The sequence below is a fragment of the Vanessa atalanta genome, chromosome 12, assembly GCF_905147765.1.
Source record: "Vanessa atalanta chromosome 12, ilVanAtal1.2, whole genome shotgun sequence".
NCBI lineage: Eukaryota > Metazoa > Arthropoda > Insecta > Lepidoptera > Nymphalidae > Vanessa > Vanessa atalanta.
In genome coordinates, this window is record NC_061882.1 from 7,522,876 (window position 1) to 7,540,130 (window position 17,255).

General features: G+C 29.4%; 1 protein-coding gene across 2 annotated transcripts in view; it reads left to right on the top strand.

Annotated features, from left to right (window-relative positions):
* Window positions 1-1,131: 1,131 nt before the first annotated feature.
* The window catches only part of LOC125067637 (bumetanide-sensitive sodium-(potassium)-chloride cotransporter), a 30,743-nt gene continuing 14,619 nt past the window's right edge, over window positions 1,132-17,255 (top strand). Inside the window, exons 1-4 of one of the 2 annotated variants that reach the window (XM_047676337.1) lie at window positions 1,132-1,365; window positions 14,124-14,256; window positions 14,474-14,759; window positions 17,141-17,212. In XM_047676337.1, coding sequence (XP_047532293.1) covers window positions 14,243-14,256; window positions 14,474-14,759; window positions 17,141-17,212 — 372 coding nt within the window. In that variant the 5' untranslated portion in view covers window positions 1,132-1,365; window positions 14,124-14,242. Of the gene's footprint in view, window positions 1,366-3,072; window positions 3,307-14,123; window positions 14,257-14,473; window positions 14,760-17,140; window positions 17,213-17,255 lie in introns of those variants that run through there. The other variant, XM_047676338.1, reaches the window with a different exon arrangement.

Below are 17,255 nucleotides of genomic sequence, written 5' to 3' on the forward strand. Positions count from 1 at the left end.
ATTCTTAACCTTGTTCTATACAAGCAGAGGATTATTTCGCTTTTAATTGTTATATATTTTATTATATACAGAAACAGGTTACATACAGGAAAAATACATATATTCTACTTTTTCCTGTGGTATTGAACCGTGCATTGTTCTTAAATTGTATTGATTTAGCACAAAATCACTTCGATCCGTTGCTACGTTGAAGAATCACTGCTGGGCAAGAGCGTCCTCTCCTTTTACTTATTCCATCGCGCTTCTATATGTGGGTTGGTGGATTCATATATAACATATTGTTATTTGAAACATTAAACATTTCTGTTGCCTTTTTTTCATACATAAATACGAGATGAAATATAAATAGAATAAAAATATATAGCTCTTTCAATTTCATTTCGGTAGGGCTTACTCGGACTTGAGCTCGCAAGCTTCGATTAAGATTCAGGTATGCTAACCACTGGACTATCTCAGCTGTTCTCATAATATTAGTAGGAATAAAAGAATTATGTTTTTTGAAAAAAAAAGAAAAATATAATTATAATGATTTTTTTGTGAGTATTTTAAATGTGTAGAGTATAAAGAACAACTCCACTAAAAATATATAAAGAATAAGAAATTAATCATATTGTGATGATTAATGCCTGATGTTATGATTTGATTGCCATGGTATCGAAACATTTGAGATACATCTCTTAAAGTTATCCGCTCACGTCGTAGTTGAGTAACTATCTATTCAAATATAAACATTAAAATTGATCGCTTTTGTTTATGTCTACGAACAACAATAATGTAACAAATAATCAGATCAAGAAATTTTCATCCAGAATATTTGTGCTACAAATCAAAGACAGCCCCCGCGTATATTTGCGGCTTACCCGCATTTATTGGTATGCGAGTGTTTCATGAGATTCATTTCGGTTTGTTCCAATGTAAATAATTCTCTATTACTAAAAATAAACGATATCCGTTCAGATATGGTTGTGAAGTTCGGGTAACATCCATCGAATACCGTCACTGAAACTGGAAGAAATCTCGTACTAACTAGATTGAATAATTGAAGTAATTAAAAGTATTGTTTGTATGAGTTAAGGGCGCTTCTCGTTTAAAAGGAGCTGTCACGGAGGCTTCGCGACTATGCCGCGTCGACTGTGCTGTCGTTCGCACGCGGCTTCTGTAATTTTTTCGCGGAATGATAAATCACGCAACAATAATATAATTGTCCCGATAAACAGTATTGTATAAAAAAATATTAAAAAATAAAATTAATCCGATTTGTGAATTTTACAATTGTTATGTAGTGTTCCAGTGAAAATGTGAAATTAGTTTAATCGTTATTTCGCATGAAAAATAAACTTTAATATACAATAAAAGCAGTGACAGGTATGTTATGATTATCAGTACATATTTAAAACCTCATTCATTTTATTTTTTGTGCAATTATTTATTAAATCTAAAATTTTATTTATTATATATTCATAAGATTAGAGCTTTTTATTTTGATGAAAATATATGTTGTTGTTGATTTCTATACTTATTGAACGACCACCACCAGATGAAATGGAAAAAAAAATTAAATTGGCACATATCAGATTTTTGAATTTTTTACATGTTACAATATTTAGCCACCTTCTGTCACTTTTTCTATATAGAGATCACAACAATTCCAATATTTGATTGTCCGCTGTTTTTCATTGTTAGACATTCTTCCTCCTCATTATTTTTTTCTACTTTCACACTTCATCTACCAATTTTAATTAATCAAATGCCCTTAGGTTTTTTCGTTTGTTTTTTTTTTAATTGGTTCATCATCTCTTTATAAACGAATGTGGGTATTTTAAATGAAAATAACCTTGCGACGTTTTGATTTCATTCATTCGTTCAGATTTACAAATTATATTATTTTGTATAAACAAACACCAATAGTCTGTTATCTATACACGAAGTAATGAGATCTAGATTCTTAACCTTGTTCTATACAAGCAGAGGATTATTTCGCTTTTAATTGTTATATATTTTATTATATACAGAAACAGGTTACATACAGGAAAAATACATATATTCTACTTTTTCCTGTGGTATTGAACCGTGCATTGTTCTTAAATTGTATTGATTTAGCACAAAATCACTTCGATCCGTTGCTACGTTGAAGAATCACTGCTGGGCAAGAGCGTCCTCTCCTTTTACTTATTCCATCGCGCTTCTATATGTGGGTTGGTGGATTCATATATAACATATTGTTATTTGAAACATTAAACATTTCTGTTGCCTTTTTTTCATACATAAATACGAGATGAAATATAAATAGAATAAAAATATATAGCTCTTTCAATTTCATTTCGGTAGGGCTTACTCGGACTTGAGCTCGCAAGCTTCGATTAAGATTCAGGTATGCTAACCACTGGACTATCTCAGCTGTTCTCATAATATTAGTAGGAATAAAAGAATTATGTTTTTTGAAAAAAAAAGAAAAATATAATTATAATGATTTTTTTGTGAGTATTTTAAATGTGTAGAGTATAAAGAACAACTCCACTAAAAATATATAAAGAATAAGAAATTAATCATATTGTGATGATTAATGCCTGATGTTATGATTTGATTGCCATGGTATCGAAACATTTGAGATACATCTCTTAAAGTTATCCGCTCACGTCGTAGTTGAGTAACTATCTATTCAAATATAAACATTAAAATTGATCGCTTTTGTTTATGTCTACGAACAACAATAATGTAACAAATAATCAGATCAAGAAATTTTCATCCAGAATATTTGTGCTACAAATCAAAGACAGCCCCCGCGTATATTTGCGGCTTACCCGCATTTATTGGTATGCGAGTGTTTCATGAGATTCATTTCGGTTTGTTCCAATGTAAATAATTCTCTATTACTAAAAATAAACGATATCCGTTCAGATATGGTTGTGAAGTTCGGGTAACATCCATCGAATACCGTCACTGAAACTGGAAGAAATCTCGTACTAACTAGATTGAATAATTGAAGTAATTAAAAGTATTGTTTGTATGAGTTAAGGGCGCTTCTCGTTTAAAAGGAGCTGTCACGGAGGCTTCGCGACTATGCCGCGTCGACTGTGCTGTCGTTCGCACGCGGCTTCTGTAATTTTTTCGCGGAATGATAAATCACGCAACAATAATATAATTGTCCCGATAAACAGTATTGTATAAAAAAATATTAAAAAATAAAATTAATCCGATTTGTGAATTTTACAATTGTTATGTAGTGTTCCAGTGAAAATGTGAAATTAGTTTAATCGTTATTTCGCATGAAAAATAAACTTTAATATACAATAAAAGCAGTGACAGGTATGTTATGATTATCAGTACATATTTAAAACCTCATTCATTTTATTTTTTGTGCAATTATTTATTAAATCTAAAATTTTATTTATTATATATTCATAAGATTAGAGCTTTTTATTTTATTTATTATTGCCACAATTTTATTGTCGATTACCAAAAAAATTAAAACAATTGATATTAACACAGGAAATTATTTATTTCAAGTTTTTAAGATTAGTTTAATTTTTACTGTTTTATTTGAACCAATTTATCTTAAATAAGAAATATAGTAGATACAGATATGTTTTGTTAAATTTATTCAAATAAAACTAATGATATTTTTTAAGGTTACAAATTAAATGACTCTCATAATGTATTCATTGTATAATATAATCACGGTCATTGAATAAATTCGTCATGGTATTTATGTGGACAGACATTGTGGAGGATATTTTGGCAGTAAATACAGAAGGAGTACCGCGAAGACGTATGATTCATATAATAATTGTGTTAACTAATGACATTACTAATATTTATGAAAAATAAATCCCCTAAAGTAAACCACAAATTTCACTAGGAGTAGATAAAACGGTAGCCTGAAATGTTAGCTTTCATCGTAAGATGGTCTGTATATCCATCAGTAATTAACTCTATCAAGACGTTAATTAGATATTGTGACATCAAACATTTATCCTGAACACCATGTTACTAATTTATATAAAATAAGTAAGATATATTTAATAGGATATTTTCATATTCAAAAATCTTATTTGTCTATGGTTTATTTATTTTAATTGATTGCCCTTTACAATTAAATGATTACAATTAGCATTATTATTATTAACTTACACACATAACTAAGTTTGCAATATCATTTTATAAATGAGAAAATATTGAATGTGATCCCGTTATGATAACTAATTAACTTCTAATGCTGTAACATCCAGTTAATAAAACAGGTACCAACCAATTTGAATTGTTATCAAAAATAATGTTTATAAAATGTAAAGCATAATTGTAAAGGTTATATTGAATATTCTAAGACCTTACCTTATAGTCTGTATATTTACTTTATTTGAGTCTTGAAATTATTATATTAAGATTAAATAGTTTCCAAATGCTGATACTTTTACTATATTATTTTTTTAATATTAGGTTAAGCTATAATAATTGACGAATTTAATTTACTTAAATATCTGAACATCTTGATAGTTACACGATATAAGATAAAAATAAATGTTACTTTAACAATTTAAGTATTTATTTATGATAGCGGTACTTAGTCTAGCATTGTTAGATTATATGATCATTGAGTAATTCTCTACCCCGTCTAGATAAGCTAATAAGAAATGTCGCAGATAACGGCTAAGGACACTTGGCCACTTAAAACTATTCTATTAAAATATTAGCATAGCTGTATTACTGAATTGAACATTTTTATAAAGTATTATATTTTTTTAGTATATTTTTACGGCTACGCATTTGTCGAATTTACACAGATTTTCCGAAATAATAGATATATTTTATACAAGTCTATGAAGTAAACTTTACGCATCCGCTTTAAATGATGTTTTCCTAGCCAAGTGCCATACTAATCACTAAGAAAAAACAATATTTTTTTGACTCATAATTTGATGGGACGGCAAACCCGGTACGCCCGGAAAGATATCAGGCGCAGGACCAAGGGCTTAATGTGCTTTCCACGGGAGGGTACACACTTCTAATTTCTAGACTCCGGACTGTTTGAATTTTTCGACAGAATATCTTAATACTTTATATTCTACGCTCAAGACGCTACACCACCGTACTTCGTGTCTGGTGGGTGTTTAAGGGTAATGAGAATTTATCTAAATCCATCGTCCATTCTGTAAGCATAGCATTGATACTTGCATCTTAGTCTTCTACGGTGGAGTATGTCAGCAGAGACCTCTTGTTCGCCAATCCTTTTCCGCGAACTCCTACTACATTACTATTTCGTAGAAAGACAAAGTTTCTGTCCAGTTCCTCGCGTTAGCTGTAACAAAGATCTCTGCCAATGTTGGAAGTCAGGGCATGGCGCTCAGGTCTCGAAATACACAAGTGTATATTATTTTTCTGGTGGTAGCTCGTCAAGGCATGGAGAGCCATGCCTTCTGTGCCTAACAGGCAATTTCCGTTAGCCTATTGTGTGCGGTGAGGGCGTCCAACATGGACACTGCCATTGATCAGACAACATCAACGGTGAGGCGATTTTGGCCCTCCTGCAATTTGTTGCAATTCAAATCATGATGATTGATTATCACCGTGCGCTACCGACTTTCTAAACAAGATTTTATGTCTCTTGTGCCTGTAGTTACATAGCTTTATAATAAAATTATAGTTTCTGAAACGAAAAATCCCTTTTTATACGTATTATTTATACATAGTTTTAAGGAGTAATAATTGAGTTCCTCGGTAAAGCAAATAAAGAACATATAGTTAATTGAAACCTGATGTATCTGTTGTGAAAATTAATTTTTCAAAATATTGATTAAATTAAATTAAACTCTCAAACGTTCGAAGACCCTTGACATTTTTTTTTATCAAAAAAGTCAGTTTGTATTGTTGTATTCTATATTTTATGCTGACTACTTAAAACACGTTTAAATGGGTAGGTCACGAGTCCTTACAGTAAAATAAAATTAATACATTTTTATAGCTAAACATAAAAAAGGTCAAATAAACAGGAAAACCTTAGGCATATTTTATTAACACAGTTTTTACCCATTAAGCTTGCTAAGGCACTGAATAGCGATATCGGTTCAAATCAAAACATAATTATTTTATATTAAGATATTAGGCCTAAATTGCGTAGCTATAAAAAAAACTAAAAATGAGAATTTGCAATGTCAAACATTGCACTAAGAGATTTTGCATGCACTGATACACGTTCGATTCGTTTTACATTTTGTAATATGTATATAACTGTGATATGAATAATTGAAATTTGAATTGTATTGAAAACCATAGACTTTGTAAACGTCCAATATGACAATACACATTTGCTTAACTCTTGAGAAACCCCTCAATCCTGGACATTAAAAGAAGCCTATGTCTTGATTATTTCTAAAGATTGTCATGGTTTAAGTTGATGACTAGGTAGGCAGAGAGGAGCGTGTTCCCTTCTAACTCTCAATAAATAATGTTATATATAAAATGAGCCTCTGTTTAATAATTGTTAAAGATGGTTATTTATCTATAAAAAATTAAGCACATTGTCTATTGTAAATATTCCTGCATATTTTAATAACGCAGTTGAGACAACTATTGTATTCTACAAAGTAATCTGTATATAACGTCATTTATTATTTTTCTGGTGGTAGTTTGTAGGTTGCTACTATTAGTGGCATACGTCGCTTCATCAGTCTCTATTACTTGATTAAACCGTGAGCCGCACCCCGACTGACGTTATTAGAGCGCTCTGACATCTGTTTTGAAAGTCGTAAAGTTAATTGCCGTTCGAAAATACCTAATTATAGTAACTATATAGATTTTAGACGAGAAGTAAAATAATATTAAATTATTATTATTTACTTACCTTTTATTAGAGACAGATTCAGTAACAACAGCTTTACATAGAGTGATAAATTTGTTTTTATAATTAATCTCACAATCGGCGGTGTATGAAAATATCGTGGAAAAACCGGAAGGTATTGGATGAAATTATACAACATTATCTCTACCAACCCGGCCGAGAGAAAAACTCCTCCTTAAGAAGGAATGAGACTTTTTATTAAGTATTTTAGCTGGCCTATTTAGAAATTCGCCAATAAGCACCTGTTGATTGTATCGTCCTTTGCCATAGCGAATAATAAAAGACCTTAAATGTACTTTTAGACTTTTACCAACTTTGTTCTTTAATTCGTTTTCATTAAATATACATAAATAGTTTTTGTCTCGTTGATGATGTGTGAAGCCATACGCTTGTGCGAAATTAGTAAAATAAAATATACCTATTCATTGACATTATAGAGAAACATATATATACATATATAATTAATTTGTTTATATGTCCGCAATCTAAGAACTTCGTATATGAATATAGTATCCTTATTATTTGTATATATTGAAGAGTTAAAAATACCATTTAAAAAAATAAACTTTATTCAGACGATTACCTACAATATCCTAAGCGAGATTTGACGTAATGATGTCTACCAAATCTAGTACAAGTGTTTTCGTTAAAATGTAACGAAGTAAAAATAGCACAGCTTTTCAGTAATTCACGAATTATCCCTTTGAGTGAAGGAAGATATTTATTATTTATTAAACAACGTAAATCAATTTTGTATACATAATCTACTTGATTCCTAAAATACAACAAGATAGCCTTCAACAGATCTGAGAACATATTTTTATTACAATTCAACTAAATATATTTTGATTGAGTATGTATCGTAAAAGTTTTTTAAAAAAAATGTGTACAGTATCAAGTATTGAAACGTATAAATAAACTCCAACGAGCTTCGTTGGTACATGAAATATGTTTTAAACAAATAAAATAAATCAAGTAATTACATGATTTATCGATAAATGTGGCACCATTTGTTTTAATTGTCTGTTAATGTGCAAGGTGTGAAAATGAAATAGTGAGAATGTTTGACAATGAAATAATATATTATACATATAAAATCGTACAGTGAGTATTAAAATACAACTCTCCGAGAATATAAACAATTACTATTTCAATTGTTGTGATGTAATCTCTTGACATTATTTCGGAATGAAATTTGACCAAGTTGGGTATATTACAGTGATCAAATTTGAACGCAAACATAGGTGAGAAACTAGAGAGTCTCTCTAACCCCTATTCTCATAGTCCGATGGAAACCCACTTGACTTCACGAATCTCCTAAGATTAGTGTTAAAGGCAACAAAAATATTTACAATAGGCATAAAACACTATAATATATATATGTACATATTTTATATTGACATACCAGTGGCATGTTGGAAAAGAAATAACAGTTATCTCATACCAAAGCAAACGCTTGTCATTTACAGCTTAAATAATCACATTGAATAAAAAGGCTAGACAGATAAGAATTTAAACTGTTTGCTAATGTCTTTTTATATATAATCTGATAAATGAAGTTTTAGATCATTCATTCGACTCCGAAAATATGTGGGAGTTTAAAACAACTGTTCGAAGATGAACAGTTGTTTTAATCCTTTTATGTAGTTTGTTAGTCGTACGTTCTGATTACTTGAAAACGGCTTGGCGTATTTTGATGATTTAAACTTTATTCTTTAAAGTAGTTTCCAAAGTCGTATATGTTTTTTTTAGTGAATATTGTACGGAAATAACATATTATAAGACGGTCATCAATGTATGCTTTCATCGATTTTGCATCGACTTCAAACAGTTTTGTAATACATACATACATATAAAACGTTTTAATAAAGTATCGTATTGAGTTCTTCACGTTTCTGCTACCTTTGAAGTCGGTTTAGCTTTTTTATATATATATATCCAGTAATACTAATATTTTATTCATTTTTGTACATATCAAAGCATATACTATTTATATTAAATCATGTTTAATTTAGGATTATGATATTAGAGTAATCATTATTAGAAAATAAGAATTGAATCAGTTTACTTTTATATCATATTTAGTATAAGAACGTTACGAAATTAACTTTTTACTATTTGACTTATTATAGTGGAAAAGTACTATTTAAAATTATATTTTTATTTGAAAATTTTAACGTTACTCACCCTAAAAACACTCATTATATGTTTTTCTACCGCCGAGCGGTAATACTTTTTTTATTGTTGTGTTCCGGTTTGAAGAGTGAGTGAACCAGTATAACAAGGGACATAATATCTTGTGTATGTTACAAATTATTAAAATGATTTGGAGATCAGTATATGTTTATATTACATATATAGTACCACACTCATTTTCTTCTAGTTTTATTGATAGCGTGGGCGATTCTAGATGATAAATTGAAATAGAAAACAAGAGACCTGTGAGAAGTAGTAACTAACATTGTTTCTATTATTAGACAGAAAATCAAGTAGGAACGCAAATGCATTGCTTACAATATTTTAACTTCCACGTTTATATAGGTTTTGCGTTTGTAAACTTTGGGATTTCGCCAAATTCTACTTTCCGGAATATGTATCAATGAAAATTAGTACGTTATAAGAATAGTTCATTAGTAATTTTATTAACTCCGCTCGTTTTAGCATTTCATGCGTTTTTTACAGTGTGTCTTATGTAATTTATTTTATGCAATACATGTGTCAGTCGAAATATTTAAATTATTATTATTCATTTTTTTGCGAAACATAGATCGGTATCTTAGTCTCTACAAAAACTCGTTAATGTATTAATCGCATTAAAAAAAAACAATATATGATTTTCACAGATTAAATTGGTCATTATTTTATTTCTTATATGAAACATAAATACGACGATGATAATAGTATTCCGATCTCCTTTATTTAGACGGAAAACCAAAACAGATCCATATAAAATTTATTTTTTTGTAACATAACATAGTTAGAGTTGTGTACAATATTTCTATTGTAAGCTGTTCACGACATCATTGAGTGTGAAATAAAAGACACCTGTAAACAGAGTTTATTAAAATGGACATGCGATGTCCACGAACAGTACCCTTTTTGTTATCCACTGATCTAATCGCTCGAATTATGACAGCGCGTGTTTTCCTCAAGGTTTCTAAACTTGTCGGTAAAGGTGTGAGGTTTTCATCGTTTTATAGCAAATTAACTAAGACCATAACATAAGTGGTTTAGGTTTTATCTAAACGAATAAATATTGTTTAAATGTTATTTGGTCAACGTAAACCGTGGGTTGACCTTTGTGTTCACACTGTTGTGCGTTTTTGCTGTTTGTCATGTTACAGATGTGTCAACATAACTATATATGAATCAAGTACATGTTATTACGTATCATATCAATATATTGTAATAAATAAATTATTTCTAAAAATATTTTTGTATATTTACCTTAAAATCACTTTACGTCATACATTTATTCTCAAATCAATAATTAAATTTTCTATATCAAAATGCAATCCACTGAGATGACGTATCCTTGAATACGGCATTGATATTATATACGCATACGACTTAGGGCGGTGGACGAACACGTGACTCGGACTTACCCGTGGCTGGTTTCAACCGGATTAAACTGCCGCGAAAGCCTGCAGATACTCGTCGAGCGAGCTTCTAGATTCATATAATGCTAAAATATAATATCAGACTGACCTTATTCTCTTCAAACGTTATCACATATCAGTAATAAGTTTTTAAGGATTTCTTATTATGTATGAAATTATTCTTCTAAACTACGTTTAAATCTATAATTAAATTTTTGTTTATAGGTAATATGAAGTAGCTCTTAAGCCTAAACTGTTCAATAAATTATAACTAGATTCATATGAATCTTGTTATAATATATTAAATATTTATTGTCTCTCTTTGATATTAGGTTGAAGTAACTATAGGAATTGTCGGGAAATTATTATTAATAAATGTGTTTTTCGCCGATACAAAAAATTACCAAAACCTTTCAAGTAAAAGATCGGAAGACCATTCAACAATTTAAAAATTCTCTTATAGTAACGAAACAGAGACTTATTTAAAAAAAATATTTCTCTATTTATTATTCATTTATTATTATTATAGTCGACCTATACACAAGGCTGCTTAGGCCAAATTGATGATATTATACGAATTAAAAAATGGATATGTTTTAAATATGACCATCGCGAAAAAAAATTAATAGAAGCATTTGTCTATTCAATTTTCAATTACTACTAAGAAATATAAGACGCGGGTGCATGAGGATGTTTAAGGTTGTAGTAGATTCTGCCAAAGCTGCACCCGTAGATGGTTATTCATGCTATTCATTTTTGGAATTTCGATGATCCTAACGGATAACATCTATAATAGTATGTGTAGAAAAGACACATTATTTCAACAGTAGTTACTGCAACTCTAGTGAATTTGAGTCCTAGTCATGGAAATTATTTGTTATACATTTCTACATAGGTACCAGTAGAGTGTAATTGAATTTGCAGCGTTTATTAAATAAGTTAACCATCTATAATATGTTGGTACATATTACCTTACATATCTGGGATGAATTGTGAGCCTAGTTAAAATATCAAAAGTTATATAAATATTGAATTCTTTGATAGCGATAGAAGTAACAGTGACATTTTTTTATAGTTGACATAATTAAAAGTTCTCATTTCTGTCATATTAATTGAATTCGTTATTTCTTTGACTTTTTCCTCGTTAAAGAATATTTTAACGATTGACAATTAAATGGATCGCTCTCTCATCTTAACTCTTAATAATTAATTACATAGTTATATATTTTTCTTTATTAAATTACTAATACTATTTTTTATTAATATTCCAAGATATTTTTTCATTACAATATACTATATTTATTTTAACAATATATATTATAGAGGTACATTTATATAGTATAGCTATAACTTAGTTCGAAGTACATCAATCAAATTCTCATTAGCTCTAATCGCGCGGTTGGCAGTCATTCGAGTAAGTGTCATACATTCACCACTTTATTATAGAAATAAATGAGACACAAGATAAGGCGTCAGCCGAAACATTGCTTGTAGAATTCGGTAAAATTGTCAGAAAACCTTGAACTGACAGTCTCGTTGTTCTAGTATACAAAATTGTTTACATTACATTAGCAGCCTGTAAATTTCCCACTGCTGGGCTAAGGCCTCCTCTTCCTTTGAGAAGAAGGTTAAGAGCATATTCCACCACGCTGCTCCAATGTGGGTTGGTGGAATACACATGTGACCAAAAAATTGTGATAGAAAATTGTAATCAGGTCAAATAAAATGATTTATTGAATGAGTTTTTTTTTGCAAAAACTTGTTAACATGAAGCCGTAGCTCTACCGCCTGAAATCCTCCAGAAATTTGAGATTGCCGTCGCGTGGAACCCTTATGTTTATGGCAACATATTTTGTAATAATGTTACTTGATTAGGCAGATATCTAAAATATTGTGAACATGCTTCAAACCATGGAAATCAAAAAAACTATAATAAGTTTGAAGTACTTCAATTACTGAAGTTACCGTTTAAGTTTTTCCATTCTAAACTCTAAATGCACTCGTAAAATATTATATTAATTTAATTCTTAACAAAGTTAAAATCTATTTGTTATTAAAAGCCACTACACGATATAAACTTAATATTAAAAAATATATATTTTCAAACTCCTATAATAAGTTAAAATCCAGCAATCTGTTAATACTTACTTGGACTTCCTGTAAACTGTTATTAGATACATACATTGAAACATGATAACATTTAAACCGTGATGTAGAGTTAAGTATAACTTATTACTTGTGGGTGTTGTACAAAAGTAAAGTGTTTGCGGTCAAGTCCTACATATAATAGATTTAAATATGCAACAATAGTACCATTCGTCTTGCTTCAGTTTTTGCTATTACAACAAAACCAGTATAATTAATTGGCATAGAGAATCTTTATTTCTTATCATTGGGAGAGCGGTTAGAGACTTGTTTTTTAAAAGACTTAGTTTTATTCCTAAAAACTTCACGTCTCGGTGTATATCACGACCGCTATAGAAACCTTAATCATTTACTTGATGTATTTTTTCTTAATAAAACTAATCGATATCTGTTATTCTAATAATAGATTTAGTATGGAGGTTTCGGTCCATTGAAAATTTAGATTCAATAAAAACTTTAAATATTTGCATTATATATTTTTGTTATTATTTAACCCGACGATTTGAAAGTATGCACCTGTCGCAGTCACGAGAGGTGCAACTTGTATAACTGGAATTACATAGACAGTACTTCTTTATTATTTGACAAGATACTATTTAAAAAAAATATCTTTAAATGAGATATCGTTGCCATATTTTATCTATTATCGTTATAAACATCTTTTCATGACACTCAGAATAACATGTCAAGTCCGATATCCATTTGTTTAAGTCATAATTTATCATCTTTTTGATTGAATATGAATGTTATGACGTAACAAACAGTGCAGTTTAGATTGTTCGATAAAAATATTGCATTAATTTATTTATAGGTACAATGAACATTCCATTAAAAACAGTTATATCAACACAGTACTACGTATGTGAAAAAATATTGGTTTTATGTTTCTTTTTAAACTGCTATTGGGATGCATCAATATCGTTTCCGTAGTGAAGTCATATGTATAAGTCAATACAATCAATGATGCTATAGTGCAATATGATGCACTTCGTAATTCTTTGGACGTTTTTGAAGACTGATAAGAATAAAGATTGATATATAATTACAATTTATTACTATTTAACTAATGACAGTCTTTGCCAAACGGAAAATTTGTAACTACAATATTTATACATTTAAAAAAAGGAGTCTATACTTTATTTATATAGTAATTTTTTTATGAATCCATTATTTAATGCTTGTCTCCATTATATTATCGTAAAAAGATAAATATTATATATATTTATATAAAATAACTGTTATCCTACTAAATCTAACTATAATCATATTTGATTGTAGAGCTTCACCTATACGTAAGTGTTCTAGTGGATTCTCACAGTTTATAGTCTTGATTAAATACTCAGATAACACGAATAATAATAACACACGGTTATTAAGCGAATTAAGATTTTAGAATTCATTTAATTGATGTAAAGATGTACATATATACATAAAATATATAAAGTTCTACTTTTAAAGGTATATATGATTTTCCTTAAGAAAAATATTTTTTGACATTGTAATTTTAGTATTATCATTATACTCAAGGTATTTTTTTTTTACAGATTCAAGGCAACAAATTATGTGGTTGAAGATAAAATCTGAAGATATTCGTTTTAGTTTTTCCAAAGTACTAGGTTCATATAAGACGATTTTCCGGTAGACTACGAATATATCGAGCAGAATGGCCGAAAGCAGGTACGATTTAAATTGATGTTAAGATTTAATTAGATAATAATATTACAATGATATGCTCGAATTTATTTTGATTGTTTTTGATTTAAAAAAATGCAATGTTTGAAAGATGTATGTTTGGTACTTTAAGAATAAATTGGTGGAAATTTGTAGTTAACTAGACATAAATAAAATTATTTCTTATTTCATAAACTAATTTTAATCTAATAATAATTAACAGGTTTTCAGTTTCGACCGTTGAGTCGGAATCTAAAAAAAATGGTATACACATGGGAGCCAGCATCATCTCCCGACCCCTACGCACTTCAGTGGAGATGATGGAGAGAGGTGATCCCAATCCTCAGCCAGATACATGGCTTCATGACGCTGGCTGGAGGCGGAAGAGATCTCTTGCGCAATTGACAAGAGAAGCCTTACCAAGGATGGAAAACTACAGAAATTCTAAAAGAGCCCTGAAACGACCGAGCTTAGGAGAGTTGCACGGAGATCATTTGATTACTGAAGAGGTAGGTCATGTGAAAGATAGAAAAAGTTAAATATAATTGACTTAAACATTTACTAAGTATTTATTATATATTATTTGATGATTTAGTTATCGGTCTTTCATCTTCATAATTTATAAACAGCCGTTAAGGATTGCATAACACACAGTCACTTGATTTTTATTTGTCTTATTTCGTGCGTTGTTTGTTTTAATTAACATCGATTACTAATTACTATTTAATACTATTTTACTAATAATTATTAATTATCAATATAATACTATTATTTCTTATAGCGCCAATGTATATGGGTGGTGGTGACCACTCACCATCAATGAGTCCATTTGCGCGTCCGCCTATCTAAAAAAATGTGTATATTTTAGTAGCCATATAATTAATCAATTCAATTTATAAAACTATGTATATATTGACTAGAGTCAATAATCGAAATATTTATATTCATATCAAACACCTGAATACTGAATGGATACAGTTTTTATAACTTAATGGAAATAGTGACGTATCTGTTATAAGTAAAGAGATAGGATGGCTTTATCCAAAATCATCATGTTCATTGCGGATGTATAACCAATTAACAAAAATTACAAACTAATATTTCCCCGAAACAAAGTAACAATACAATCTCACAGTAACAGTTAGTAACAAACATATTAAATTAATAATCTTTTAATATTTAATTAAAAGATTATTAATACTTGATATTGTCGCTGACACGGTGAGAGGTGGCATACAAATTTCTTCTTAAAAAAATATCAAACGACTGTCTCGCTACCATAGACGCGATGTTCTGTTAGAGTGTTAGTAACACATTCTTATATGCGTAATTTTTTTTATTATTATATTATTTCTACTTCAATATAAAGATTACTTAAGTTTAAATTAACATTTTGTCTGAATAATATATCTTCAAAAAAAAAACCCGTGTCTCTGTCAATAATATAACATAAAATATTCGTAAAGCAATTTTTTTTTATTTAGTCACAGCGACGGATGTGTTTAAGTGGGATGCGTCATTTTCTCGATGTTATTAGAAGGCACGTGAAAAGACCGTAATTATCCAGTTCAAACCGGTAACTGCCGGGCTAAACAGCCCTTGAGTATATTTACCAGCCCTTGTATCTAATCTCATATCGTTTATGAAGTAGGGGTGTTAAATATCAAGTGCAATACAATTATAAGTGTTTCCTGAAATTATTAACAGATAGGGACAACTTAATGAACATTGAGATTCAACGTCTACTTGTTGATTAGGACGTTTTTTTTTAATTTGGTGATATAGGCCTGTTCTCATATTTAATTAGTTATAAAGTAGCACTTAAATCTTAAACACTGATTAGTATTGCCATTTTTTAAAATTAAACTATGGTATACTAACCTTATCGATATTATATCGTTTAGCTATACATGTCTTTTTTATCCCAGGATATTCTTATAAATAGTTTTTAGGTAGCTATATATGCTACAACATTTTTAGGGCATATTCATGTCTGATAATACTTATGACATTGTTAAATGAAACGCCGACCTTCTGCTTCCTAAATATACTGTAGTTAGAGATACAAATTATTATAATTTTGCAATTGCGCAACTTACAATGTCGCTTTTGTATACGTTTACATTTTACTAAATGACCAATAATTGTCATCGTTTTTCCATCCATTTTTCATATACACTTGAATGTTAAATGAACAATTGTTTCCGCATTATATCAATATTAACAGATAAGTAAATAAAATTCACAAAATGGTAGATGTTTTGATGAAAAAAAAGTTTTTGCAACTTTAAAGTAGTTTGATCATAAGTTCAAAATAGTTATTTTAAATTGAATGTGCGGGATGATTTAAAAAAAAAATAGATTAAAAAAATAAAAACAAACTGCAGTGTCCAACGCAGGGCGCCTCGCTGGCGATTATGTATAGAGTTTATTACCAATCGTTAACATTGTCATCATTCATCAGCTGGTAATAATTTCAGTTTTATAGTATAAATCACAATGGACATACAGTGACAATCATCTCACCACGTTTAGCATCGCAGCTATGAAATATATCACGTTTATGAGCTAAGATAATTTAGAATAGCATAATTATTATTGTTATTACTCGTGACTTACCGACTGAGACAACTATTTAGCTGTCAAATATATCTTATGTGACTTATTTAGCAACTGTTTAATTGGTGTGTATGCTATGCAAAACAGGAATATCAATTTAATTAAAAGATTACGATATAAAAAAAATGTTAACTACATTTATCATAATTTTTTAAAGACTAAATATTGTTGTGTTTTTTATTTGGTCACAATGATAATTATTTTTCGTGCAAAATAATAATACAAGGCATATTTGTCCAGTTTGAAATAAACATTGCTTATATTGTTATAGGACGAAAAACAGCCCCAAAGAGATACAAAATCCCCAACTCCAGCTGGAGGAATAAAGTTAGGATGGATTCAAGTAAGATTGTCATCATATACAAACTATATTTTTCAAACACTAT